Below are 25,381 nucleotides of genomic sequence, written 5' to 3'. Positions count from 1 at the left end.
AACGACCTGAATCATCGTGCTCAATCAACTGTGGCCTGAAGAAGCCAATGACGTCAATGCGGCCCCAAGTCCATCGCTTTACGCATGTACCCCCCCTCCCCCCCTCCCCGGTGCTGGAGGAAAAAATCGCAAAGTGCGGGAAAAGGTTACTACGGCCGTACTATCGGATGAAACTCGTGCCGAACACCGCGAAGGCGACAAGAAGGAAGCGAAGGAAGGTGCCAAGACGGCCTCAAAGGGTAAAACGCTGCGTTCGGTAGCAAGCATAACACGGCCAAGGTGGAGGTGCAAGCTTTATACATCGCAACACCGGTCAAGGAGGAATTGAAGACGGATAATTCGACTAACTCTGGAACGGCTTTTCGCGCACCAGCTATTGCTACCGAGAACGACCGGCACCAGATAAGGTAGCAGGCAGGACAGTGAACAAAACGTCCAGAGAACCGGAAGTGCTGTAACGTTCGAGTGTGAGAAACAAGATGCATAAAACCTGTACCTTGAACCCATTGATGCGGCGTGCTTTTCTTGCGTTTGATTTGTGATTGTACAATACAATTTGTACTACAATGTTTCAATTCGTTTTAAATATTAAAAACAAGCTGTGTGCTCTCTCTGAATGTCTCATTAATAACGGGTCAATGTTTCATTTTTATCTTGGATCCTTGGTATTTTGTTTCACAAGTTTCTATTCATCGGAAGTGCGTTATTATGACGTTAACGGTAATCTGTAATAGCTGCTGAATGGTGCTAATGTGGTGAAACGATGGCGCCTTTTCACGGACAGATAACCAGCAGTGGGCAGAATACGAGCCAGCAACGATCATCACCGAGACGATGCGCTTACTTTGCGTGGTTCGTGGGTTGGACAGTGAGTGTCGCGTCTTGAGGCACCGTTGTTGGCGGCGATCAGAAGCAGCACACTCGCGGCAGCTGTGAAGGATGTCTTCAGCAGGACACACACTTTGCAGATGACATGCTCGTCGCGCTTTACTAATATTCATCTCGTTGCGCAAATGGTGTTAGGTGAAACGCTGTGCGATGCTGTGATGCTGCGTCGTTTATCGATTATGATAATGATAATGTTTCCTTGCGCTACGTTGTTCAACGGATGTTGTTTTTTTTTTTGTATCGTTTAGTCATTGTCGTTAGTTATGTCCCTGTAATGTTATCGATCGTAGCGGGGCCGTCCAAGACCGTTTTGCGGGAGGTTAGTTTTAGGGGTACATTCTGAATGCTTATGAAATGAAAGTCGTAGAGGAGTTTTACAGCAAGCGTAACATCCTATCCTAACAGCCCGAACGAATCTGGTCTGCCTTGATCGGATATGGTTTTATTTATACTCAAAAAAAAGTTATTAATTCCGTACATTTGGTTGTGGTTTGTGTTTTTGTTCTGCTTAAAGCCAATTGTTTAGCTTCTGCTTGGTGTTGGACCAAACTCGGGTTTTGCTACTGTAGGCCGTTCTATTTTCCGCGGTGTGTTTCTATGTGTTTTGGTTTACAATGTGTGCGGTATAGTGTGAGGTGTTTTTGTGTGGAGTGTCACAAAACTGTCTCTTTTTGGTGTTGTGGGTTCTAACGCATATGGTGTTCCTGCCTTCGGCTCCCGGTGTGGCTATCTTTGCTTACGCTGGCTATTGGTGATAAGGGGGCTATGCGTTGTGAGTTCACCTACTTTTGCATAAGTGTGTCTCAATCGTCTCATCTGCGAAATGTACAAAAGATGCTAGGGATAAAGGGATAAGTGGATGGTACATGCAACGAACGGCATAATTGCATGCAACCCAACCATGTAAAGAGAAAGACACGGAAATTTCTTCGCGTGAAAGTACGGTTCGATTCACTCTCGAGAGTTGCACCCAAAAATGGTCGCATGCAAGAATGCCCTTAAGGGTCACCGAGACTTAACAGTCATCATCACACAACTTACCTGGTGCACCATCGTCTTATTTGCACGGCAGCCTCCTTGCGGGCGATTCACATGAGATATCTGCTTTGCTGGAAGAATAGTAAAGTACTTTGCATTCAAATTAGTAAGTTTTCATTGGTTCGATTTTGGTTTTTTTTTTTTTTTTTTTTTTTTTTTTTAATCAGGGAGGAAACCATGCATAGGGACCCGCATCCAGTTGGACGGCTGCACAGCAGGGACCACCCCCCGGGTACTGTCGGATGCCTTCCGACTAAAACCTCCCCGAGCCTTCACCATTTTTTTGTGCAGAAAAATGGTATAGACGAATCAGCAGATATCGTCTCGGCGCCGCGCTGTGACGTCGTGGTTAGAGACGTCTGGCGTATGAGCCTTACGACTTTGTACCAAATAGTGTAAGGGCTAATGAGACCCTTACACTACCGAGCACAAGTCCGCTTCTCCTGACACTGTATTTATTGACGGATGCACCCTATTAGATCCTCCCAACCTTTGCCAAGTTACATGAAAATCAGTGACTACTTTGCTCGCGTTGCCGTCAGCGCATTAAGGCTTTGGCCTGCTGCAGATGGTATGTGCAGGACTGCTCACGGTAGCCCAAAGGAAATCAAAGTAGTCTACTGATTCAAATGCAACTGGGCAACGGCAGCAAGAGTTTCATTAAGGGGAAAAGGACGAAAGCAAAGCTGGTAAAAAGGGAAGCAACAGCGCTTCAAGCAAAAGTAAGTGCTGCACAGAGTGCAGCAAATACGTTGTCCTTATGCTTCCGGCGAAAAGCATACTCCGTCAGGTAAAAATTTAAGCGGGTAGACCTATTGGTACCCTTTTTCTTAAGGAAGTGCTTAAGCCACCTCCATAAATTTTCCACCGTTTGCGTGTGGACAGTGTCATCATCTGGATTTATGAAATGCGTAGTGTGGTTCACGGTGGCATGCAAATATCCCACTTGGTCCAGTTGATTGTAACCGCGCCAACAGTCGGTTAAAATCCTGGTCCCCGCAGCAACGTTGGACCGTATAAGGTTGCCCAATATTGGTGCGGTCCTCTTGGCTACGCGACAGAGGAATATATCTTTCGTCTCGCGGCAAATACCTCCAACCAACCATTCTTCGTTGGAGGGATTAATTCTGCCGCGATTGTATTTCCTCTTGACCAGCTTTGTTTCGTCTATCTCGACAGTTTTACCGGGACCACCAATCATCGATCCGGTGTACTGATCGAGATACATCAACTCGGAGCGGATTTTACGGTAAAACGACATCACAGTTTTACGGTTTACATCCGCTTCGATTGCGGCTCTGTCGACACCTATCTCCATGCTCCAAAAATATATGAGCATCATTATCTTCTGTAGGGAAAGTTTCGACCCAGCGAAAAACGATCCATTTCGCACACTTAACGAGGCGTTTCGACAGAGCCGCTTCCCACATACCCATCTACATCCGTCAATACATACCCCTACCCGAAGATTCGTCCGGAGGATCATCGGGTCACCGCATCGCCGGCATTCCTGGCTCGGTTTCAGCAGCTTCCACCGCAGTAGCCACTCCACAGCATCCAGCGGATCCTCTAGATCCTGCATGATGTTTATAAGTCGAATATGCTCCCTGCAAATATATTAATAAAATGTGTGTGTGTGAACAATAGCGTATGCGTAATGAAATTTTTGTTATTATTGGTTAAGTCAGCTAAGTTAGTTGATGTGTTAAACATTATGGTTGCATGTCTTTTTGTTTTTATTTCATGTTAGTGTTTTGTTAGCGGAATATAAAAATATGCCAGGCTCATACTCGAAGTGATTCCTTTCGCATGGCATGCCAGCATCTCAAACATTGACTTCATGGCCGTGTGGGGGCGGCCTCTTCGGATGCTTACCTTATTTTTTAGATGGTTAATTAATTAATATTTTTCATGCGTAACGCCTTTGTTACTTTGTTAGCGTATGGTAGTAGGATTGGGAAAAATAAAAACCAATGATACTTACATGCTGTTTCCAAGGTAATGTAAAAAATTTGCACAATTGTCGCAGATACGCATAGAGCGGTGATAAAACGCTTTTGGCGGTATATTTGTTATGATCGATTAGCTCTTGACATTCATGTGGGGTTATGTACACACACACGCACATGAGATCGGTGTGTTTTTGTTATTTTAGTTTGTTCGATTGTACGATTGTTCTTAAATTGGGGCTATCGTGCGCGAGACAAACATTCATTTTCTCGTTTTCGATTCATGCTCAGGTATTCCATGCCTCGATTGCTGGTGCAATAGATCGCAACACAATCGAACAGCAAGCACAACACATTTCCACGATCTTCATAAGCATACCGAACACGCACAAACAAGTGCAGCCACTTTTCATCTGTGGTGTGCGTTTCTGCAATTTTGGCATTTTATCGCATCGGAAAATAATGTGGCGCATTCGTCTTAACATGCAGCACCGGTAGCGCAATATCAATGCAACTAATTCTAAGCATTAACATTCGCGGCCAAATGCAACGGCTGAACCCAATTCCCAACGGCTATCCAAACCTCTCAAATCGAGCAATATTTGAATTTAACCTCAAGCTGAACAGCTCGATTCGAGTAGTTTGAATTCAAATATTGCTCGATTTGAGAGGTTTGGATAGCCGTTGGGAATTGGGTTCAGCCGTTGCATTTGGCCGCGAATGTTAATGCTTAGAATTAGTTGCATTGATATTGCGCTACCGGTGCTGCATGTTAAGACGAATGCGCCACATTATTTTCCGATGCGATAAAATGCCAAAATTGCAGAAACGCACACCACAGATGAAAAGTGGCTGCACTTGTTTGTGCGTGTTCGGTATGCTTATGAAGATCGTGGAAATGTGTTGTGCTTGCTGTTCGATTGTGTTGCGATCTATTGCACCAGCAATCGAGGCATGGAATACCTGAGCATGAATCGAAAACGAGAAAATGAATGTTTGTCTCGCGCACGATAGCCCCAATTTAAGAACAATCGTACAATCGAACAAACTAAAATAACAAAAACACACCGATCTCATGTGCGTGTGTGTGTACATAACCCCACATGAATGTCAAGAGCTAATCGATCATAACAAATATACCGCCAAAAGCGTTTTATCACCGCTCTATGCGTATCTGCGACAATTGTGCAAATTTTTTACATTACCTTGGAAACAGCATGTAAGTATCATTGGTTTTTATTTTTCCCAATCCTACTACCATACGCTAACAAAGTAACAAAGGCGTTACGCATGAAAAATATTAATTAATTAACCATCTAAAAAATAAGGTAAGCATCCGAAGAGGCCGCCCCCACACGGCCATGAAGTCAATGTTTGAGATGCTGGCATGCCATGCGAAAGGAATCACTTCGAGTATGAGCCTGGCATATTTTTATATTCCGCTAACAAAACACTAACATGAAATAAAAACAAAAAGACATGCAACCATAATGTTTAACACATCAACTAACTTAGCTGACTTAACCAATAATAACAAAAATTTCATTACGCATACGCTATTGTTCACACACACACATTTTATTAATATATTTGCAGGGAGCATATTCGACTTATAAACATCATGCAGGATCTAGAGGATCCGCTGGATGCTGTGGAGTGGCTACTGCGGTGGAAGCTGCTGAAACCGAGCCAGGAATGCCGGCGATGCGGTGACCCGATGATCCTCCGGACGAATCTTCGGGTAGGGGTATGTATTGACGGATGTAGATGGGTATGTGGGAAGCGGCTCTGTCGAAACGCCTCGTTAAGTGTGCGAAATGGATCGTTTTTCGCTGGGTCGAAACTTTCCCTACAGAAGATAATGATGCTCATATATTTTTGGAGCATGGAGATAGGTGTCGACAGAGCCGCAATCGAAGCGGATGTAAACCGTAAAACTGTGATGTCGTTTTACCGTAAAATCCGCTCCGAGTTGATGTATCTCGATCAGTACACCGGATCGATGATTGGTGGTCCCGGTAAAACTGTCGAGATAGACGAAACAAAGCTGGTCAAGAGGAAATACAATCGCGGCAGAATTAATCCCTCCAACGAAGAATGGTTGGTTGGAGGTATTTGCCGCGAGACGAAAGATATATTCCTCTGTCGCGTAGCCAAGAGGACCGCACCAATATTGGGCAACCTTATACGGTCCAACGTTGCTGCGGGGACCAGGATTTTAACCGACTGTTGGCGCGGTTACAATCAACTGGACCAAGTGGGATATTTGCATGCCACCGTGAACCACACTACGCATTTCATAAATCCAGATGATGACACTGTCCACACGCAAACGGTGGAAAATTTATGGAGGTGGCTTAAGCACTTCCTTAAGAAAAAGGGTACCAATAGGTCTACCCGCTTAAATTTTTACCTGACGGAGTATGCTTTTCGCCGGAAGCATAAGGACAACGTATTTGCTGCACTCTGTGCAGCACTTACTTTTGCTTGAAGCGCTGTTGCTTCCCTTTTTACCAGCTTTGCTTTCGTCCTTTTCCCCTTAATGAAACTCTTGCTGCCGTTGCCCAGTTGCATTTGAATCAGTAGACTACTTTGATTTCCTTTGGGCTACCGTGAGCAGTCCTGCACATACCATCTGCAGCAGGCCAAAGCCTTAATGCGCTGACGGCAACGCGAGCAAAGTAGTCACTGATTTTCATGTAACTTGGCAAAGGTTGGGAGGATCTAATAGGGTGCATCCGTCAATAAATACAGTGTCAGGAGAAGCGGACTTGTGCTCGGTAGTGTAAGGGTCTCATTAGCCCTTACACTATTTGGTACAAAGTCGTAAGGCTCATACGCCAGACGTCTCTAACCACGACGTCACAGCGCGGCGCCGAGACGATATCTGCTGATTCGTCTATACCATTTTTCTGCACAAAAAAATGGTGAAGGCTCGGGGAGGTTTTAGTCGGAAGGCATCCGACAGTACCCGGGGGGTGGTCCCTGCTGTGCAGCCGTCCAACTGGATGCGGGTCCCTATGCATGGTTTCCTCCCTGATTAAAAAAAAAAAAAAAAAAAAAAAAAAAAACCAAAATCGAACCAATGAAAACTTACTAATTTGAATGCAAAGTACTTTACTATTCTTCCAGCAAAGCAGATATCTCATGTGAATCGCCCGCAAGGAGGCTGCCGTGCAAATAAGACGATGGTGCACCAGGTAAGTTGTGTGATGATGACTGTTAAGTCTCGGTGACCCTTAAGGGCATTCTTGCATGCGACCATTTTTGGGTGCAACTCTCGAGAGTGAATCGAACCGTACTTTCACGCGAAGAAATTTCCGTGTCTTTCTCTTTACATGGTTGGGTTGCATGCAATTATGCCGTTCGTTGCATGTACCATCCACTTATCCCTTTATCCCTAGCATCTTTTGTACATTTCGCAGATGAGACGATTGAGACACACTTATGCAAAAGTAGGTGAACTCACAACGCATAGCCCCCTTATCACCAATAGCCAGCGTAAGCAAAGATAGCCACACCGGGAGCCGAAGGCAGGAACACCATATGCGTTAGAACCCACAACACCAAAAAGAGACAGTTTTGTGACACTCCACACAAAAACACCTCACACTATACCGCACACATTGTAAACCAAAACACATAGAAACACACCGCGGAAAATAGAACGGCCTACAGTAGCAAAACCCGAGTTTGGTCCAACACCAAGCAGAAGCTAAACAATTGGCTTTAAGCAGAACAAAAACACAAACCACAACCAAATGTACGGAATTAATAACTTTTTTTTGAGTATAAATAAAACCATATCCGATCAAGGCAGACCAGATTCGTTCGGGCTGTTAGGATAGGATGTTACGCTTGCTGTAAAACTCCTCTACGACTTTCATTTCATAAGCATTCAGAATGTACCCCTAAAACTAACCTCCCGCAAAACGGTCTTGGACGGCCCCGCTACGATCGATAACATTACAGGGACATAACTAACGACAATGACTAAACGATACAAAAAAAAAAACAACATCCGTTGAACAACGTAGCGCAAGGAAACATTATCATTATCATAATCGATAAACGACGCAGCATCACAGCATCGCACAGCGTTTCACCTAACACCATTTGCGCAACGAGATGAATATTAGTAAAGCGCGACGAGCATGTCATCTGCAAAGTGTGTGTCCTGCTGAAGACATCCTTCACAGCTGCCGCGAGTGTGCTGCTTCTGATCGCCGCCAACAACGGTGCCTCAAGACGCGACACTCACTGTCCAACCCACGAACCACGCAAAGTAAGCGCATCGTCTCGGTGATGATCGTTGCTGGCTCGTATTCTGCCCACTGCTGGTTATCTGTCCGTGAAAAGGCGCCATCGTTTCACCACATTAGCACCATTCAGCAGCTATTACAGATTACCGTTAACGTCATAATAACGCACTTCCGATGAATAGAAACTTGTGAAACAAAATACCAAGGATCCAAGATAAAAATGAAACATTGACCCGTTATTAATGAGACATTCAGAGAGAGCACACAGCTTGTTTTTAATATTTAAAACGAATTGAAACATTGTAGTACAAATTGTATTGTACAATCACAAATCAAACGCAAGAAAAGCACGCCGCATCAATGGGTTCAAGGTACAGGTTTTATGCATCTTGTTTCTCACACTCGAACGTTACAGCACTTCCGGTTCTCTGGACGTTTTGTTCACTGTCCTGCCTGCTACCTTATCTGGTGCCGGTCGTTCTCGGTAGCAATAGCTGGTGCGCGAAAAGCCGTTCCAGAGTTAGTCGAATTATCCGTCTTCAATTCCTCCTTGACCCTGTGTTGCGATGTATAAAGCTTGCACCTCCACCTTGGCCGTGTTATGCTTGCTACCGAACGCAGCGTTTTACCCTTTGAGGCCGTCTTGGCACCTTCCTTCGCTTCCTTCTTGTCGCCTTCGCGGTGTTCGGCACGAGTTTCATCCGATAGTACGGCCGTAGTAACCTTTTCCCGCACTTTGCGATTTTTTCCTCCAGCACCGGGGAGGGGGGGAGGGGGGGTACATGCGTAAAGCGATGGACTTGGGGCCGCATTGACGTCATTGGCTTCTTCAGGCCACAGTTGATTGAGCACGATGATTCAGGTCGTTGTGAACGCCAACAAACGGACAGTCCAAGTGCGAAAACCAGTACCAGCACTGCCTACGACGGCCTGCAGGTTCCAGTTTCCGGTACGGGATTGCGGGTTAGTCATCGCTCTGCGTCCAGCGGTGTCGATGTTACCCGATCCGTCGATGCGGATCCAGGATTGCACCGAAATCGGCATCGGATTCTCGTACTGGTTGATGATGTACTGGGTGTAAAGTTGCAGACAAAATAAGTTAACTTCGGGCAGGCCTGATCGACGAAATCTCTCGTGGACACTCTACCGGCGCGTGGAACAGAACTCGTTACGCATGACGGTACCGGCGCCGAACATCATCAATATCGTTATTGGCCATCGCGCCAAGCAGGATGCAGGTAGCGTAATCTTTGCCCGTTCCATTATACACCATACCGCCAGTTTGCGTGAAAATTATCCATTCCCCACGACGGTGGTGGGTGACGCGATGCAGTAGCCATGTGTGTCTGCGAAACCACAAACCATTAAACAACATTTATCACGACTAGTTTAGGAAAGTTGTATTTCTTACCAAGAGGAGCAGGAGTATGAAGATGTGTGAAACAAACACTTATTTACAATTTGTGGCAGCAACGATCTGACAGCCGCTCAGCTGCATGAAAAATAATCGAGCAATCTCAGATGAAATGTTGCACCACAGCGCCCCCTGTGGGTCAAGTTCGGTACTAACCCGGACGAGTGCCCATCTGGACTTTAACCTTGGCTTGCTTGGACACACATGTACAAGAGGTGATGGCATAGCAATTGAGCGATGTAAACATATCCAAATTTTAGCATCAAAAACAATAGAAAAAAAAGAAACATCTAGCGTTTCACAACCTTCTCGTACAACTTAAAAATCGACCGTTCTCCAATTCGAAACACATCACATTGTTCTCTTTTTCAACGACACAACACACCTTTCAAATCGCACCGCCATTTGTTTTCCCACTGTCAGACGGCAGCGCGATGGCACAACCGGTACCGACCCGACAGCCGTACGCGGGATCGCACGCACACCATCAAGCGAAACGCAAGAAAAGTCAGTTGACGTTGTGGAATGGCGAACAGTATAAATTTGATCTCCGAACAATGCACAAATTCTCTGAAAATTCAATTGGCCCCCGGGCTCGTGAATCGGTCGTGAAAGTGTTCCCTCGCTGGTGGTGTGGTGTTGGTGTTGTTCCGGTCAAGCAGCTGCAGCAGCCGTCCGCCGCTACTGCCCCGTCCGCCCGGGGTGCTGCCGTCGTGGTGCCCTTGTCGCCGTCGTCGTCGTCGCTGCCACCGTGGCCACCGGATCCGCGGTCAGCAGTATCGCTCTCATCCCGCCACTATCTCTGCCGTCCACCGGACGATGACGGCTGAGCGGAGGTGAGGACTTGTTCTCGCGCTGTGTGCGTGCCGGAGTGAAAGAGAAAGAGTGTGCGCACCAACGATCACCATCTGCAGTGAGCGCATGTGTGTGAACGAAGGAAAGAGAGCGGCGAAGTAGCAGCTGGTAACCGTGTTAGGTGGAACCACCACCACCACCAACGGTGTCGCGGGCTAGGTGTAGAAGGGGAGCGGTACTAGTGAATTTGCCCCCTTTTTTCGGCACTCGAGAACCGATAATGGAGCCAATGGGAGGAGGCAGCTGACGACACTGCCGCCGTGTTGCACCCAGCAAATAATTCTAACCACAACCATACACACGGCCAATGTGTGCGACAGCTAATTTTCATCACCGTGCGACACCATCGCGAGAAAATCATTCCCTTTCGGTGGTGCGAGGGCAAGCGAAACTGCCACCAAGAAGACACACGCGCTACGTTGTGTGTTTTTTCTCATCTTACGCTTACCTGTGTGCGTGTGCGTGTGTGTGAGCTTGCACCTGGGACAACCGTGTTCAGCGAGTGCGTGATTAGTGTGCGTGAAAATCGGATCAAGTGCGCATTGAGCAGGGAAAACAAACCTGTGTGTGTGTGTGTGTGCGCGCGCGTTTGTGTGTGGTTTTGGAATAGCTGGCTGCGGTGCTGTTGTTGTTGTTGTTGGTGCCGCAGTGCCGCACGATGCGGTGTATTGGTGTGTGGTGGAAAATCGGCACGTACCGTGAAAAGTGCAGCCGCAGCAGCACCACCACCACCACAGCGCGCTTCGGTTAGAATTAGAACGCATAGTGCCTGTATGGGTGTGTGAGCGGAGTGTTTGTACGGTGGGAAAATTTGTGAAAGAAGAAGAGGTGCAAAAGAGAGAGAAAAAGACTTGCTTTCCTCATTAAAACCCCCCTCCGCTCTGTGGCTTTTTGGGGTGGACGTAGAATGCTGCGCCAGAAAGCGAAAGGTAAGCCTGTTTTTCCCCAGTGTTCCTTTCTTTTGTTGGGTGCGTATGTGGCAGCCTCTCTTCCCCTCCCCCTCGCCCAGCACTTCATACTCGTGCAGTAAACCGTTTTTGATTGTGTGCCCACACCCGTTCGATGATGAAGTGTGAAAATAATGTATGAGCGAGACAGCTAGAACGGAAACACGCGCACACACACACATGTACATAGAGAGTACACGTATAGTTGTGTACGCGTGTACAATCAAAAAGGGTTCTAAAACCGCGCCACCGCCATGGGGGATTCGTAGCCTACTGCTGCGGCGAGGGAAAGGAAAATTGCTTGCCTTTCGGGCATTGTTTCATGTGTGTTTGTGTGTTTGTGTGTGTGTTTGTAGCTGCGATGTCCTTCTTTCCACCGTATCGGTTTGTCCATCGCCTGCTCCTCAAAATCGCCCGAAAATCATTTGTTTGTTTTGTACTTCCAATGCTCGTACTTCCCCCGTCCCCCTCCGCCCATCGAGCATTGTCTCTTGTGGGTTGTGGTGCCCGATAGGCCGCCGGCAAGATGACGGCTAGCTATAATTAGAACCAGTGAGCGAGAGATGTTCCAAGGGGAGAGCGAAGAAGGGTCGCGCGCGCAATACACTGCCACACACCGGGAATAACCGACCGACCAAGGCCCGGGCGATGGTTTCAATTACTATGCCGTAGTAATGCGGATGAAAGGGACGATTTCAAAGAAAAGGGTAATTCTGTTCGAACGGTAGAATGGAGGGTTTGAAGGAAGGATGTAATTGTGTGGGGCAACTGGAGGCAAAACTATCGATTAAACGCGCGCAGCGCTATTTTTTGCCTGCCCAACGACGACCCCCTTTTTTGAATGTGTATTGTGTGTGTGTAGGGCATCGGATTACTGTTGCTGAAGTGTTAGTGTTCCACCATAGCATGTATATTTTTGCTTGTTTCGTTTGCAAATGTTCTATTGTTTTCGCTTCGAGAGAGAGAGAGTGAGTGAGAGAGCACAACGGTCCCGATTGGGTCAATAAGGGGAAGGTCGGTGGTGCTGCTGCTCGGTGGCTTCGGCCTCACCAACACTCACTCACCAGCGGCAAACGGTCTGCTGTGGCAAAGCCTCCCTCGATTGTAAAAACCTGACCCCAACATGCACTCCAACCCCCAGCTTCCACACCGCTCGTTGGCAGTCGTTTCGCTTGCTGCTACAATCGCAACATGTGCTCTCCGTGCATGTCTGTCTCTGTGTATGCGTGTCGCTGTGTTGGTGTGCGCAATCAAAGGCGGCTAAGAACGCGGCCGTCTGTCATGGGGGGAGGGTTAGAGCTCGGTGCCGATTTCGCGTGTGCCGCGCTGTTTAGAACCAACCTATTTTCAATTGTGCTCCTTTTGCTGCAAAAACAGTTAAGCGCCACCACCCTTTTCCAGTTGTAGAAGAAGTTGTTTTAAAAACCATTTCCATGGCACCCTAACAACATTTTAAACGGTTCGCTAGAAGGTAATTGGTAAATATTTTTAGAACGCATTTACGACAACTGGAGTGGAAAAAACTATTAAAATCGCATTAATGATTCGCGTTCTGGATTTATTAATTGCACACACACACATCGCATGTATGAAATTGTTCTAAATGCATGCTTTTTTTTATTAACTCAAAACAACTCCTATTAACGCATTCCAGCACCAAATCGAACCCCGTTTTGGTGTCTTTCGCAACGATTTTCTCTGGTGTGTTGCGCGATGGATGGGTGCAGATTGTCGACGGAAATTCCTTCCCTATGTTGTTTCACCCTCACTGCTTCCCTGTCCCTGCTCCAAAGCTTTATTACGCCACCGGATACATCATCAGCAGCAGGAGCGCATTGACCAGTTGCGACACAACAACAATAAACAAACAAACACACTATTGTGCTGGGATGGTGGATCTATTGCAGAATGGGGTTAGAAACATACTCTCTCTCTCTCTCTCTCTTTCTCTGTTTGCCTCTCTCACTGTCTGATCATCTGTACTGTCCGAGCCACTGGCCTTTTACAAACGAGATCTGGTGTTGATGCACGCGAATTGCCCACCATCATCATCATCATATTGGTTGCGAACGCCGTTTGTGTGCCGGCTGTCGTTGCTGCCGGATGATTCTATCGCCGTTTTTTGCGTAACAGAACGATCAACACCAACGAAGCTGTGCCGTTTTTGTATGGCCAGCAATAGATTACATTCTACGCTGATGCTGATGCTGTGCGTACCTACGATCTGTCTGGATCAGATTGGGAAGCATGTGAAGTATGATCATTCTCTACCCGTACCGGATTGAAACAATTGCCTCCATCTCCTTCCCCGCCCTCGTGAACCCGCAGCAGGGAGAGTCTAATCAATGGTAACGATTTATTTATTCAGCCGGTCTCTTTGCTCGTCCGATTTGTCTCGGGGGCCTAAGCCTTATAATTCGCTCGTGGCTGTATGGAAGCTCTATCTGCAACGTAGTACTGCGATTGTTGGGAGTGTAGACAGCATGAGATTGCTAAAATAATCAAAATAATCGTACTATAAAACGTTCATGAGATAATAAAACTGGGCACAAGGAGATTGATGGTAACTAGTGATGGGTGAAAGTTGGCAAAAATCCGGAGTCAACTCCAATCCGACTGCGGAAGGTAGGTCCGTTCCCGGATTACCCGGGGAGCCGTTCGGAATCGTTGGGAGCTGTTTGAAATATCCTTGATTGGGGGTCAACCGGTGTCGGAATCGCCCGGAATCAGCTGGAGACGGCCGGTACATTGTATTTGTGGTCAGACATTTCATTTCCTGGTGTTTTTTCCTCTTTCGCTTAGTTCTCGCATTTCTAAAATTCCAACCAACTCCGAACGACTCCGGCTGACTTCGGACGACTCTCAATGATTCCGGCCGACTACAGCTGACTCCTCAAAACACGACTCTGAACGGCTAAAACCAACTCCCGCCAACTCCGAACGGAAATAGTGGTTTCGATTCTATCTGAGGCGGAGTCGCATCGGAGTCGTGGATGTGCTCTTAACAGTGTCTCGACTAGTGATGTGGAACCCACGACAACAACTCCGGATGACTCCTACTCTGGCTAACTACAGATGACTCCGGCTCCTAGCGACTCCAGATAACTCCGACTCTGGACAACTCCGAGTGACTCCGACTCAGGACAACTCCGGATGACTCCGACTCAGAACAACTACGGATGACTCCGACTCCTGGTGACTTAGGACAACTCCGGATGACTCCGACTCCCGTTAATTCCGTACGGCTCCATGACGATTCCAAACGACTCCGGATTATGATAATGATAATGGGCGGAATCGGTTTCGAAATGTTCGGATTCAGATCGGAGTCGACTCCGGATTTTTTATGGGATCTTTACCCAGCCTCCACTGAGAACGATTGCAATTCTTCACCCTTTAATTGGGGGCCAGTCATCATCCCCGGACACCGGTGTCACTTCCAATGTGTTGCCTCCACAAATGCATATAATGAGATAAATGTTCAGTGCTGCCGCAGAATCCTTCTCATTTCTACCCGGTTTCTATGTATTTCGATCGTTATGGAGCTTTTGCGGGCCAGAAAAAGGAAGCCATCATCCATCCATGCATCACAGTAGCACCGAGAATGGCCGTTCTGGCAATGATAGCATATGTGATACGGAATGGTTTCAATCCGCTTCCCCAAAACACCCCTTTCGAGCATGATATATCCTCCTTGTCCGCGCACACTGTGGCAAGAAACGGTGAGGGCATCTCTCTTTGTTGCATCTCTCTAATGCAGTGCTCTCCAACCAGCTGTTTAAGGATCGTGGACCACTTGGCTTTCAAAATACATTTGTCGCGGGGCCCACATCTATTGAGGGCATACATTACAAGTTTTTTTTTTAAATCAATTTTTTCGCGGACCACTGCTGCTACCACCACGGACCACACGTTGGAGACCACTGCTGTAATGGTATCACCGACACCGCTCTGTGGTGGTGCCGCTCCCTCCCGCCCCGGTGGACCTCAGATGTGGAGCACTTCCGGTTGTTGTCGTCGCAGAGGGGATGGGCGCGTCACGAGCCAACGCACATGTGGCCGGAAGTGATTAGTTGCCTCTCTTTCCCTCTCTCTCTCTCTCTCTGTCTGTATAACAATGGCAAAAAATTTAAATAATGAACAAAATCGGTGTGGATTCTATATTGTCTATGATACTGTTATTTTATATTGTTTTGCAACGAGCGGGTTTTTCCGAGATGATAGCCCGTACTACCCCGCCTCCAAACCGCGGGCCGAAGATCAGTGTTGTGACCTCCGGTGCCAAGATTATTTTGCATTTTGAATAAGAGATTAATGTGGAAGTTTTGCGGTGTGTCACATCTTTCCTCCGTCTTTCTCTTCCGTCAACCCGGGGAGTGCTGAACTTGTCTCTCCTTCACCAAATCAACGCTAATTGAATCGATTTTTATTAAATTATCTCTCTCTCTCTCGCTCGCTCGCCTTTGCGATGACTGCACGAAAGCGAAAAACTGCAGAAGAAGGGTATCGGACTGGGAAACGGGGTAAATTGATCAAATTGTTGAAGCGAGCGGAGGAAGAAACGATGATGATGACGTGTCCGAGATAATCTCAGACCACACACCCCCATCCCCTTCTCTCTGGATTGGGGGGGGGGGGAGTTAATTGATTTATAAGCACGTTCCATTGGTTTCGGCAGCAAAACACCATCTCGTGGCTGGTGGAAGGAAGTTTTCTCAGCGTTTTATTGCACTTGTTTTGTTTGCCTGGAAAATAGGTTAAAAAGCAATAAAAAAACACAAACGTGCCTTACCACACAACAGATCCATCATTTCGATCCTCCCATATACGTTATGCTCTTGTCCCCACACACACGCACACACCAGCTCGCCCGAGGTCAATGGATCGGTGCCTCGCGATAGTGTGTGATATATGTTTGTCACTATTGCTGTCGTCGTGGCTTGTTGGTCGTAGTGCACCATGGTAACCATGCATGGTCGGCAGCCAGCGCCGCTTCTTCCTGTGCAGGGCCAGAGGAGGTGGGGCACGTTCGCGTTCTGCGCAGAATAAATGTTTTATTCTCCCCCCTCCCCCTCCCTCCCCAGTTTCGTCTCCTCGTGTAAGCATAGTAAGCTCTGAAGTGTTCTGAACCCGGAGCAGGGTTAGAACACACTATTAAGCGCGACGGCATCTTGAAGATCCCGAGGATTGCGCTTTCGTTTCGGTATGTAGTCATCTGTTCTCTCTCTCTCTCTCTCTCTCTCTCTCTCTCTCTCTCTCTCTCTCTCTCTCTCTCTCTCTCTCTCACTCACTTTCTCACACACACACATTCGTGCGCGTTGGAACTCCCTTGGCAAAGATCCGTGTTAGAATCCGAGCTCCAATCCGAGGCTGGTCTGGCGTGCCTCGTTCTCGTTGGCAGGGAAGAACATTCCGGGACAGTAGTAGCAGCAGCAGCAGTAGCGAGAACGCCAGACGCCAGCCAGACTGCACTTGCGCTTTTCAGCACACATACACTCACGCACAGCAAGGTTTGGAGTTCTGTGTGTGTTCTCGTCGCCACTGGAAATGGTTAAATTATGGGGCATTTTTTTATTGTTTTGTTATTTCACTCCCATACGTGTGAGATGTGCCATACAACGATGAGCGTGTGTGTGTGTGTGTGTGCTGGTGGTGGTGGTTGGGGATAGATTTTCTGCTCGCCAGTGTGCATCTGCACTTGGAGTTGTTTGGACGCTTTTTCCCGGTGGAACCCGCGCCATTGGAACGACCGTACACCCTCCAAGGTTCGAGGTTGTTTTTGCAGAAGCTCAAAGCCAAAGTACAGTGGTTAAGAGATAAAGTTTTCCGTTTTTTCTTTCTTCGTTCAAATCGATTTTATTTCAATGGGAAAACGTCACATAAAAAACCGATAATTTTATGTTTATTCTTTCTTTTTTTTTGCAGGTTACACTCTGTATTTGATTAGTACGTTTGCAGTGAAGGAGAACAATTGATGAGACGACTCCTCGCCAGCTAACAAACGCTAGAAAACATATATTTAAAAAATGACTTCGAGGTAAGTTTGATCGCGTTTCTCTCTCTCTCTCTCTCCAAACGCTCTTATTAGAATCGATAGCCACTAACTTGCTTTCCTCCCCCACTCATTTGATTTGCAGATTAGATCGGCTGTTTATACTGCTCGAGTCGGGCTCGGCCGCGGTGACGCGCAAGGCGGCGGCCAAGCAGATCGGCGAGGTGCAGAAGCTCCACCCGCACGAGCTGCACAACCTGCTCAGCCGGCTGCTCACCTACCTGCACAGCAACAGCTGGGACACGCGCATCGCCGCGTCCCAGGCCGTGCAGGCGATACTGGAAAATGTGCCACAGTGGGAGCCGAAACCGCTGCCCAACCTGCTGAAGATGGAAACCAAAGAGGAGGCGGCGGCGGCGGCGGCGGCGGCCGACGACGAGGAAGAGGACAAATCGTGCGACTCGTCCAGCAGCGCGCACGCGAGCGGCAGCCGGAACGGTCACCAGCACCACCGGTTGTCGTTCGATAGTTTCGACCTGAATGCGGTCCTGTTCAAGGGCGCCCGGCTGATGGGCTCGGAAGGGTCCGAGTTTGATCCGCTGGACGAGGGCGAGGTGGTCGATCTGCGGGAAAAGTTGGCCCGGCAGCGAGCGCTGCTAAATGAAAAGCTGGGCCTGAGCAGCGGCCTCAACCTGGAGGAGCTGGTCACGCTGGACGATGTGCGTAACAATGGGGGTGGTGGTGGTGGAGGAAGCAACCGAGATCACCACCAGACCGGTGCGACCGGGGAGCGGCTGGTGCCGGTGCAGGAGATACTGAAGCTGAGCCGGGCCGATTCGGTCGAGGGGCTGAGCTGCCGGGAGAAGAATCGCGCCCGCCGGAAGGCCCGCCAGCAGCAGCAAGCGTTCCAGAACCCGATCGCTGCGGTAATAGGAGCTGGGGGCGGGGGCACAACGACGGTGGGTGGTGGAACTGCTGCGGGGAACGGTTCGAACGGTGCGACCGCGCCGGGCACGGCGACGATCGGGGCGAACGAGCCGCTCGAACCGGACCGCAAGCGCATCAAGACGGAAAAGGGCGTCGAGCCCGGTACGCCCGGGGGCGCGGCAAACAGCGTGCCGGCGGCCGGCACGTGGACCGGCGAGGCCGTGCCCGATCTGACCGGCGCCTGGGTCGATGCCGTCGACTGGCCGCTCGACTCGTTCTGCTCGAAGCTGTTCCTCGACCTGTTCAGCCCGCGGTGGGAGACGCGCCACGGCTCGGCGACGGCACTGCGCGAGCTGCTGAAGTCGCACGCGGACGGCGGCGGCAAGAGCGTGTACATGACGCGGGCGGAGATGGAGCGGCAGCATCAGCTGTGGCTGGAGGACGCCACGCTCCGGCTGCTGTGCGTGCTCGCCCTCGACCGCTTCGGCGACTTCGTGTCGGACCAGGTGGTGGCGCCGGTGCGCGAAACGTGCGCCCAGGTGCTGGGGACGGTGCTGCGCCAGCTGCCCCTGGCCAAGGTCCACCAAACCGTCGCCATCCTGCTGACGTTCGTGAAGCAGAAGGAGTGGGAGGTGCGGCACGGCGGCCTGCTCGGCATCAAGTATATGCTGGTGGTGCGCGAGGACCTGATCCAAACGTTTCTGCCGGTGATCATCAACGACGTGCTGACGGGGCTGTTCGACGCGGTGGACGATGTCGGGGCGGTCGCCGCCTCCACCCTCATCCCGATCGCGACCTGGCTGCCGAAGCTGCTGAGCCGGGCGCAGGTGTCGCACATCGTGAAGCTGCTGTGGGATCTGCTGCTCGATCAGGACGAGCTGGCGTCCGCCTGCAACAGCTTCATGGGGCTGCTCGCCTCCATCCTGAGCCTGCCGTCCGCCTCGAGCTGGATCCAGATGGAGCCGATGTCCATGCTGGTGCCCCGGCTGTGGCCCTTCCTCAGCCACTGCAGCTCCTCTGTCCGGCGCTCGACGCTGCAGACGCTGAAAACGCTTACCACCGCCATCTGCACCGAGGAGCAGGAGGAGAAACAGGAGGAGGAGGGACGGGGCACGAATGGTGGTAGTCCGGCGACCCCGGCGACCCCGACCCCGCCCTCGAACGGCAAATCGGAACCGACCGACAGCGGAGTCGCCGTACTGACCGTGCCGGACACGGAAGAGTCCCGGCTCGGGCTGAACTTCGGCGTGAAGGATTGGCCGCCGCCGCTGCTGCAGGAAGCGCTCCGGCACATCTTCCAGCGCGTGCTGGTCGAGCACGTGGAGGACATCCAGGCGCTCGCGGAGGACGTGTGGAACAATCTGGTGGTGAACGCGGAGCTGTCCGCCCTGCTGCACGCCTCCTGCCCGTACGTGTCCAGCTGGCTGTGTCTCGCGATGCAGCCGGTCCGGCTGGCGTTCGATCCGGGCTCGCTGATCTACGCCAAGCCGAACCAGCCGGGCGGCGGGCCGAACCGCGAGCGCCGACCGCGTCAGTTCGATTCGTTCGACACGGGTGGTGGGACGGCAGCGTGCGGTGCTGGCCATCTCTCGTCCTCCTCCGGAGCGCTGCACCAGAAGCTGTTCCTCGGCGGCGCCGAAACCGTGCCGCTCGACGTGCGGGAGAAGAACGTGGTGCGGGCGCGCTGCAAGGCAGCGCGCATGATTGGGCTGCTGTCGCGGTACCTGGTGCTGCCGGCACCGGGCGTCACCTACACCCCCGAGACGGAGAGCCCGATCGATTGCTACACCAAGGTGCTGGTTGGCTACCTGCAGTCCCGGTCGGCGCTGCAGCGCCTGATCAGCAGCCTGGTCATTGCGTACTGGTGCTCGTTCGACGGCACCATCCAGCCGGGGCCGTCGGTGCTGCAGGAGCGCCTGCGCGCCTGCCTGACCGAGTACGTGTACTACGACGAGGTGGGCATACTGTTCACGCGCCTACTGCAGGAGTGCCGCGACTATCTGGCCACGCTCAAGCAGCACCGGGTGCAGCTGGCCGAGTACGAGCAGCTGAAGGTGCTGACGCTGGACCAGATCTACCAGATAGCGACCGCCGTGGGCGGCTGGTCGGCCGACGAGATGCGCACCCGGTACAATCTGAAGGCGAAGGTCGCGGAGCTGCTGGAGGAGCGCCGGCGCAGCCTGCTCGGGTCGCATTCGGCCACCGCGCTCGAGCAGACGACGCTGCACGTCAGCACGCAGTCGTCCGTGTCCGGGGCGGTCGTCAGCCTGCGCTGCCTGCCCGACCGGTTGAATCCCGTGGTGAAGCCGCTGATGGAGTCGATCAAGCGCGAGGAGTGCGAGCTGCTGCAGCGCCTGTCCGCGAAGTATCTGAGCGATCTGCTCGACCAGGTCACCGTCCGCACGCCCTGCCCGAACAGCAAGATCGTGACGAACCTGTGCACGCTGCTGAAAAGCGACGCCGAGTTTACGCCGCGCGTCCTCTGCCCGGACCAGGAGCTGCAGCACTTCGATCCGGCCAACACGGACGACTCGAACCCGTACCACGGCATACTGACGCTGGCGAAGCAGCATCAGCGCTGCAAGGAGAGCGGCGGTGGTGGTGGTGGTGGTACGTCGTCCAACAGTGGCACGAGTGGTGGCGGAAGCTCCTCGCGCGGACCGGGCAGACCCGCCGCTAGCAGTACCGTTGCAGCCGCGCTGGACCTTTCCGCCTCGTCGTCCTCGTCGGCGGCGGCGGCGTCCTCTAGCAGCGCCGCCACGGCCACGACGAATGCAGCGCTGGACGAGCTGCTGGGCGGACCGTCGGAAAGCGAGGAAATGCAGCGGAAGCACGCACGGACGCAGCGGCTCGGTGCGACGGCCGCCATCACCACGATCTGTGCGCAGTTCGGGGCGCAGCTGCCCGCAAAGCTGCCCATCCTGTGGCAGCTGCTGCTGGACAAGCTGCAGTCGCGCGTCGACGAGCCGTACGTCGAGCGGCTCGCGCAGGACGTGATCGCGCAGGACGAGACGAACGATTTCATGACCGCGCTGCAGCTGCTGGAGGTGGCCGCACCGTACCTGCACGCCGCCCTGCACCGGGAGCTGTTCGAGCTGCTGCCCAAGCTGTGCCTGCTGCTGCGCCACCCGCTCAAGGGCGTCCGGCACATGGTGGGCCGGTGCCTGGCGACGCTGGCCGCGGTCGACGCGGCCAGCGTGATGACGATGGTCATCAACGAGGTGGTGCCGCTGCTGTCCTGCATCGAGAGCGTGATCAAGCGGCAGGGCGCCGCGGAAGCGATCACCTGCATCGTCAACCGGCTGCAGTTCGAGATAGTGCCGTACGTGGTGCTGCTGGTGGTGCCGCTGCTCGGGCGCATGAGCGACCCGGACCAGTCGGTGCGGCTCGTGTCGACGCACTGCTTCGCGACGCTCATCCAGCTGATGCCGCTGGACGGCCTCGGGACGTCCGGGGACGGCGGGGCCAGCGGGCGCCACCTGTCCGACGATCTGCGCCAGCGCAAGATGAAGGACCGCCGCTTCCTGGAGTATCTGTTCTCGCCCAAAACGATACCGGACGTTGAGCTGCCGGTCAAGATCAATGCGGAGCTGCGCAGCTATCAGCAGTCGGGCGTGAACTGGCTCTGGTTCCTCAACCGCTACAAGCTGCACGGCATCCTGTGCGACGATATGGGGCTCGGGAAGACGCTGCAAGCGATCTGCATACTGGCGGCCGACCATCACCAGCGCAGCCTCGATCGCGGCTGCGCCCAGCTGCCGAGCATCGTCATCTGCCCGCCGACCCTCACCGGCCACTGGGTGTACGAGGTGGAGAAGTTCCTGCCGAGCCGGTTCCTCCGGCCGCTGCACTATGTCGGGCTGCCGGGCAACCGGGAGCAGCTGCGCCAGAAGCTCGGCACCTACAACCTGATCGTCGCGTCGTACGACATCGTGCGCAAGGATATCGAGTTCTTCAGCTCGGTCAACTGGAACTACTGCATACTGGACGAGGGTCACATCATCAAGAACGGGCGGACGAAAAGCTCGAAAGCGATCAAGCAGCTGGTGGCCAACCATCGGCTCATTCTCTCCGGCACGCCGATCCAGAACAACGTGCTCGAGCTGTGGTCGCTGTTCGACTTCCTGATGCCCGGCTTTCTCGGCACGGAGAAGCAGTTCAGTACGCGGTTCAGCCGCCCGATCCTGGCCAGCCGGGATCCGAAAAGCTCCCCCAAGGAGCAGGAGGCGGGAGCGCTCGCGATGGAAGCGCTGCACCGGCAGGTGCTGCCGTTCCTGTTGCGCCGCGTCAAGGAGGACGTGCTGACCGATCTGCCGCCCAAGATCACGCAGGACCTGCTGTGCGAGCTGAGCCCGCTGCAGGAGCGGCTGTACGAGGACTTTAGCCGGATGCATCTGCACTCGTCCGACATACGGGAGTGCCTGGAGAACATCGACGGGCAGATGGCCGGGCCGGCCAACAAGAAGACGCACGTGTTCCAGGCACTCAGGTGGGTGTGGGAAGGAAGGAATCTATTTTTTTTTATTTTCCCGCCATTGGTGATACTCACTCGGTACTGGGTTCTCTATCGTTACAGATATCTGCAAAATGTGTGCAACCATCCAAAGCTGGTACTGTCGCCGTCCCATCCGGAGTATCAGATGATTGTGGGCGAATTTACGCGCAACGGATCGTCCATGGACGACATAGAGCATTCAGCAAAGCTTCCGGTTTTGAAGTAAGTAGTAATGGGAATAATGAAGTTTTCGTCGCTCCGGCTTGCTCCAAACTTTGCTGGAATCGATTCCGGATACTAGGTTCGAAATAAGCTGCGGAATCGGCTTCGGAATCGGAACCTAAATCGGCTCGGGATCTGGAACCAATTCAGGTTCCGTAATCGGAATCGACTGTGGAATCGAGTTCGGAATCGGAATCGAATTCGGAATCGGAACCGGCCCCGTAACCAGTATCAGCTCCAGAATAGGAATCGGGTCCGGAATCAGAACTGGCTTCGATATCGAAATCGGTTTCGGCATCCTTATAAGAATAGACGTTTGGGTCCAATACGAATACGTACGTATTCATAGTCGCAAAGAATCCAAATTTACTTGTAAACGATCCATTCTCATGGAGATTCCCGGGCTGATTACGCTTCTGAAACTTCTTATTTCAATTCAAGAACTGATTCTCATTCAGGAGCTAATTTCAATTCTTGAGTCAATTCTGATTCCGTTACCAGAGCCAATTGCGATTTCCAGGTCGATTTTGCTTCCCAGCCGATTCTGATTCCGAAACCAATTCCGATTCCGGAATCGGCTCAAAAATCGATATCAGCTCCGGAATCAGAATCGGCTCGGTAATCAGCTCCGGAATCGGAATCGACTCCGGAATTGTTTCCGAACACGAAATCCGAATCGGGTAGGATTGATTCCGTGCTCCCACCACTAGAAGTAGTCCTCCTTTTTGTACCTTTTTGCTCACCCTGAATCTTCGTTTCTCTCTCTCTCTCTCTCTCTCTCTCTCTCTCTCTCTCTCTCTCTCTCTCTTCCTCTATCTCTCTCTCTCTCTCTCTCTCCCTCCCTCCCTCCCTCTCTCTCAACCAACAGGCAACTACTGCTCGACTGCGGCATCGGCACCAACGAGGATGTGTCGGTGAACCAGCACCGTGCGCTGATCTTTTGCCAGCTGAAGGCGATGCTCGACATCGTCGAAAACGATCTCCTGAAGAAGCATCTGCCGGCCGTATCGTATCTGCGGCTGGATGGCAGTGTACCGCCCAGCACGCGGCACCACATCGTCACCAAGTTCAACGGCGATCCTAGCATCGATGTGCTGCTCCTAACGACACAGGTAAGCGCCGCACAAACCGCGACAGCGTTACAAGCACCGAGCTCTCGAGCCCCACTAACCAATCAATCTCTCTCTCTCTCTCTCTTGGTCCAAAGGTCGGCGGGCTGGGGTTAAATCTAACCGGGGCCGATACGGTCATCTTCGTCGAGCACGACTGGAACCCGATGAAGGACCTGCAGGCGATGGACCGGGCGCACCGCATCGGCCAGAAGAAGGTCGTGAACGTGTACCGGCTGATAACGCGCAAATCGCTTGAGGAGAAAATCATGGGCCTGCAAAAGTTCAAACTGCTGACCGCCAACACGGTGGTGAGCGACGAGAACGCCTCGATGGACACGATGGGCACGGACCAGCTGCTCGATCTGTTCACGCTGGCGGATGACAGCGGTAAGCAACAGCGTGCTGGTGGTGGTGGTGCTACCACAGCCGTCTCCGATCGGCGCGGCTCGTTACGGTCGGCGGCCGCCGCCAGCAATGCCGCGGCCCAGCTCGAAGCGAACGGTAGCAACGGCGGTGCGGCCATCAAGACCGTGCTAGAGAACCTGCCGGAGCTGTGGGACGACAGCCAGTACCACGAGGAGTACGATCTGTCCCAGTTTCTCGAGGGGCTGAAGAAAAACCGCCAACCGTAACCGTTGCATTGGAATACCAAGTCTAGAAACGGACAGGCGCCGAGATTGAGTCCCCCGCGCCTCCTAGGATGATGGAATGTGTGTATCTGGTCATAGCAAAGCAGGCGATAATGTAGTCATTAGCGAGAGAGAGAGAGAAAGAGAGATATAGAGAGCGGTAAGAGCTGTTTAGCTGGTGAAGAATAACATACTGTAAGTAGAGAAAAATCCGAGAGTCGAGTGCTTCTTATCTCATTTTCATCTATTACGTTACGTTTCTATGTGTCTTGCGAGGTACGTTTCGTCTTTAAACCGTTTTTGTTTCCACTATCGATAATTTGCTATCTTTCTATTCAATTTTTTCCTCTTCTATTTAGTGTTTTTGAATTCCATCCTTTTATAAGCCTTTTCTTTAGTCTCGTGAAAAGAAGCAACTCTTATTTTTGTAGCGTACAATGTACAATCTGTCCCCTGTCCTTTACCTAATGCTAAAACATACAACAACACAAACACACACACTAGTTGCCACTACATGTCGTACATTTGTAAGTTTCCCCGCGCAATGGGAAGAACTGGAAAGTATGTATTTAAATGCCTAGAATATATAAAGAGTGAGTTTCGTGAGCTAAAATCACTTCCTTTTCCTCAAAATTCAGCTAAAAGAGCAAT

At 51.4% G+C, this 25,381-nt stretch overlaps 1 protein-coding gene and 3 long non-coding RNA genes across 5 annotated transcripts; 2 read left to right on the top strand and 2 right to left on the bottom strand.

Annotated features, from left to right (window-relative positions):
• Positions 1-1,139: 1,139 nt before the first annotated feature.
• On the bottom strand, positions 1,140-2,062 carry LOC133391604 (uncharacterized). The gene is made up of 2 exons (XR_009765096.1): positions 1,930-2,062; positions 1,140-1,725 (listed from the first exon to the last, which is right to left on the bottom strand). It is a non-coding gene; the product is annotated as an uncharacterized LOC133391604 (long non-coding RNA).
• Positions 2,063-6,942: 4,880 nt separating this feature from the next.
• On the top strand, positions 6,943-7,865 carry LOC133391371 (uncharacterized). Its single transcript, XR_009764878.1, has 2 exons — positions 6,943-7,075; positions 7,280-7,865. It is a non-coding gene; the product is annotated as an uncharacterized LOC133391371 (long non-coding RNA).
• A 508-nt stretch (positions 7,866-8,373) lies between these two features.
• On the bottom strand, positions 8,374-10,009 carry LOC11176120 (uncharacterized). The gene is made up of 2 exons (XR_009764877.1): positions 9,549-10,009; positions 8,374-9,483 (listed from the first exon to the last, which is right to left on the bottom strand). It is a non-coding gene; the product is annotated as an uncharacterized LOC11176120 (long non-coding RNA).
• On the top strand, positions 10,009-25,343 carry LOC1281292 (TATA-binding protein-associated factor 172). Of its 2 annotated transcripts, none has more exons than XM_321235.6 (6): positions 10,009-11,335; positions 17,279-17,390; positions 17,491-22,761; positions 22,849-22,989; positions 23,858-24,101; positions 24,197-25,343. In XM_321235.6, the coding sequence occupies exons 2-6, from the start codon at positions 17,380-17,382 to the stop codon at positions 24,731-24,733; spliced, it is 6,204 nt and encodes a 2,067-aa protein (XP_321235.5). In that variant the 5' UTR covers positions 10,009-11,335; positions 17,279-17,379; the 3' UTR covers positions 24,734-25,343. The 2 variants fall into 2 exon arrangements, with proteins under 2 accessions (XP_321235.5, XP_061501265.1); XM_061645281.1 differs by lacking the exon at positions 10,009-11,335 and adding an exon at positions 16,736-17,118.
• Positions 25,344-25,381: the final 38 nt, after the last annotated feature.

This window comes from Anopheles gambiae, chromosome 2, assembly GCF_943734735.2.
Source record: "Anopheles gambiae chromosome 2, idAnoGambNW_F1_1, whole genome shotgun sequence".
NCBI classification, from domain to species: domain Eukaryota; kingdom Metazoa; phylum Arthropoda; class Insecta; order Diptera; family Culicidae; genus Anopheles; species Anopheles gambiae.
Note: the sequence above shows the minus strand (reverse complement) of the source record. Positions and strands in the feature narration are given on the sequence as shown.

Coding starts and splice junctions, on each gene's coding strand:
- LOC1281292 (XM_321235.6), top strand. Junction 22,990..23,857: donor GCAAAGCTTCCGGTTTTGAA/GTAAGTAGTAAT, acceptor CTCAACCAACAG/GCAACTACTGCTCGACTGCG. Junction 24,102..24,196: donor TGCTGCTCCTAACGACACAG/GTAAGCGCCGCA, acceptor CTTGGTCCAAAG/GTCGGCGGGCTGGGGTTAAA.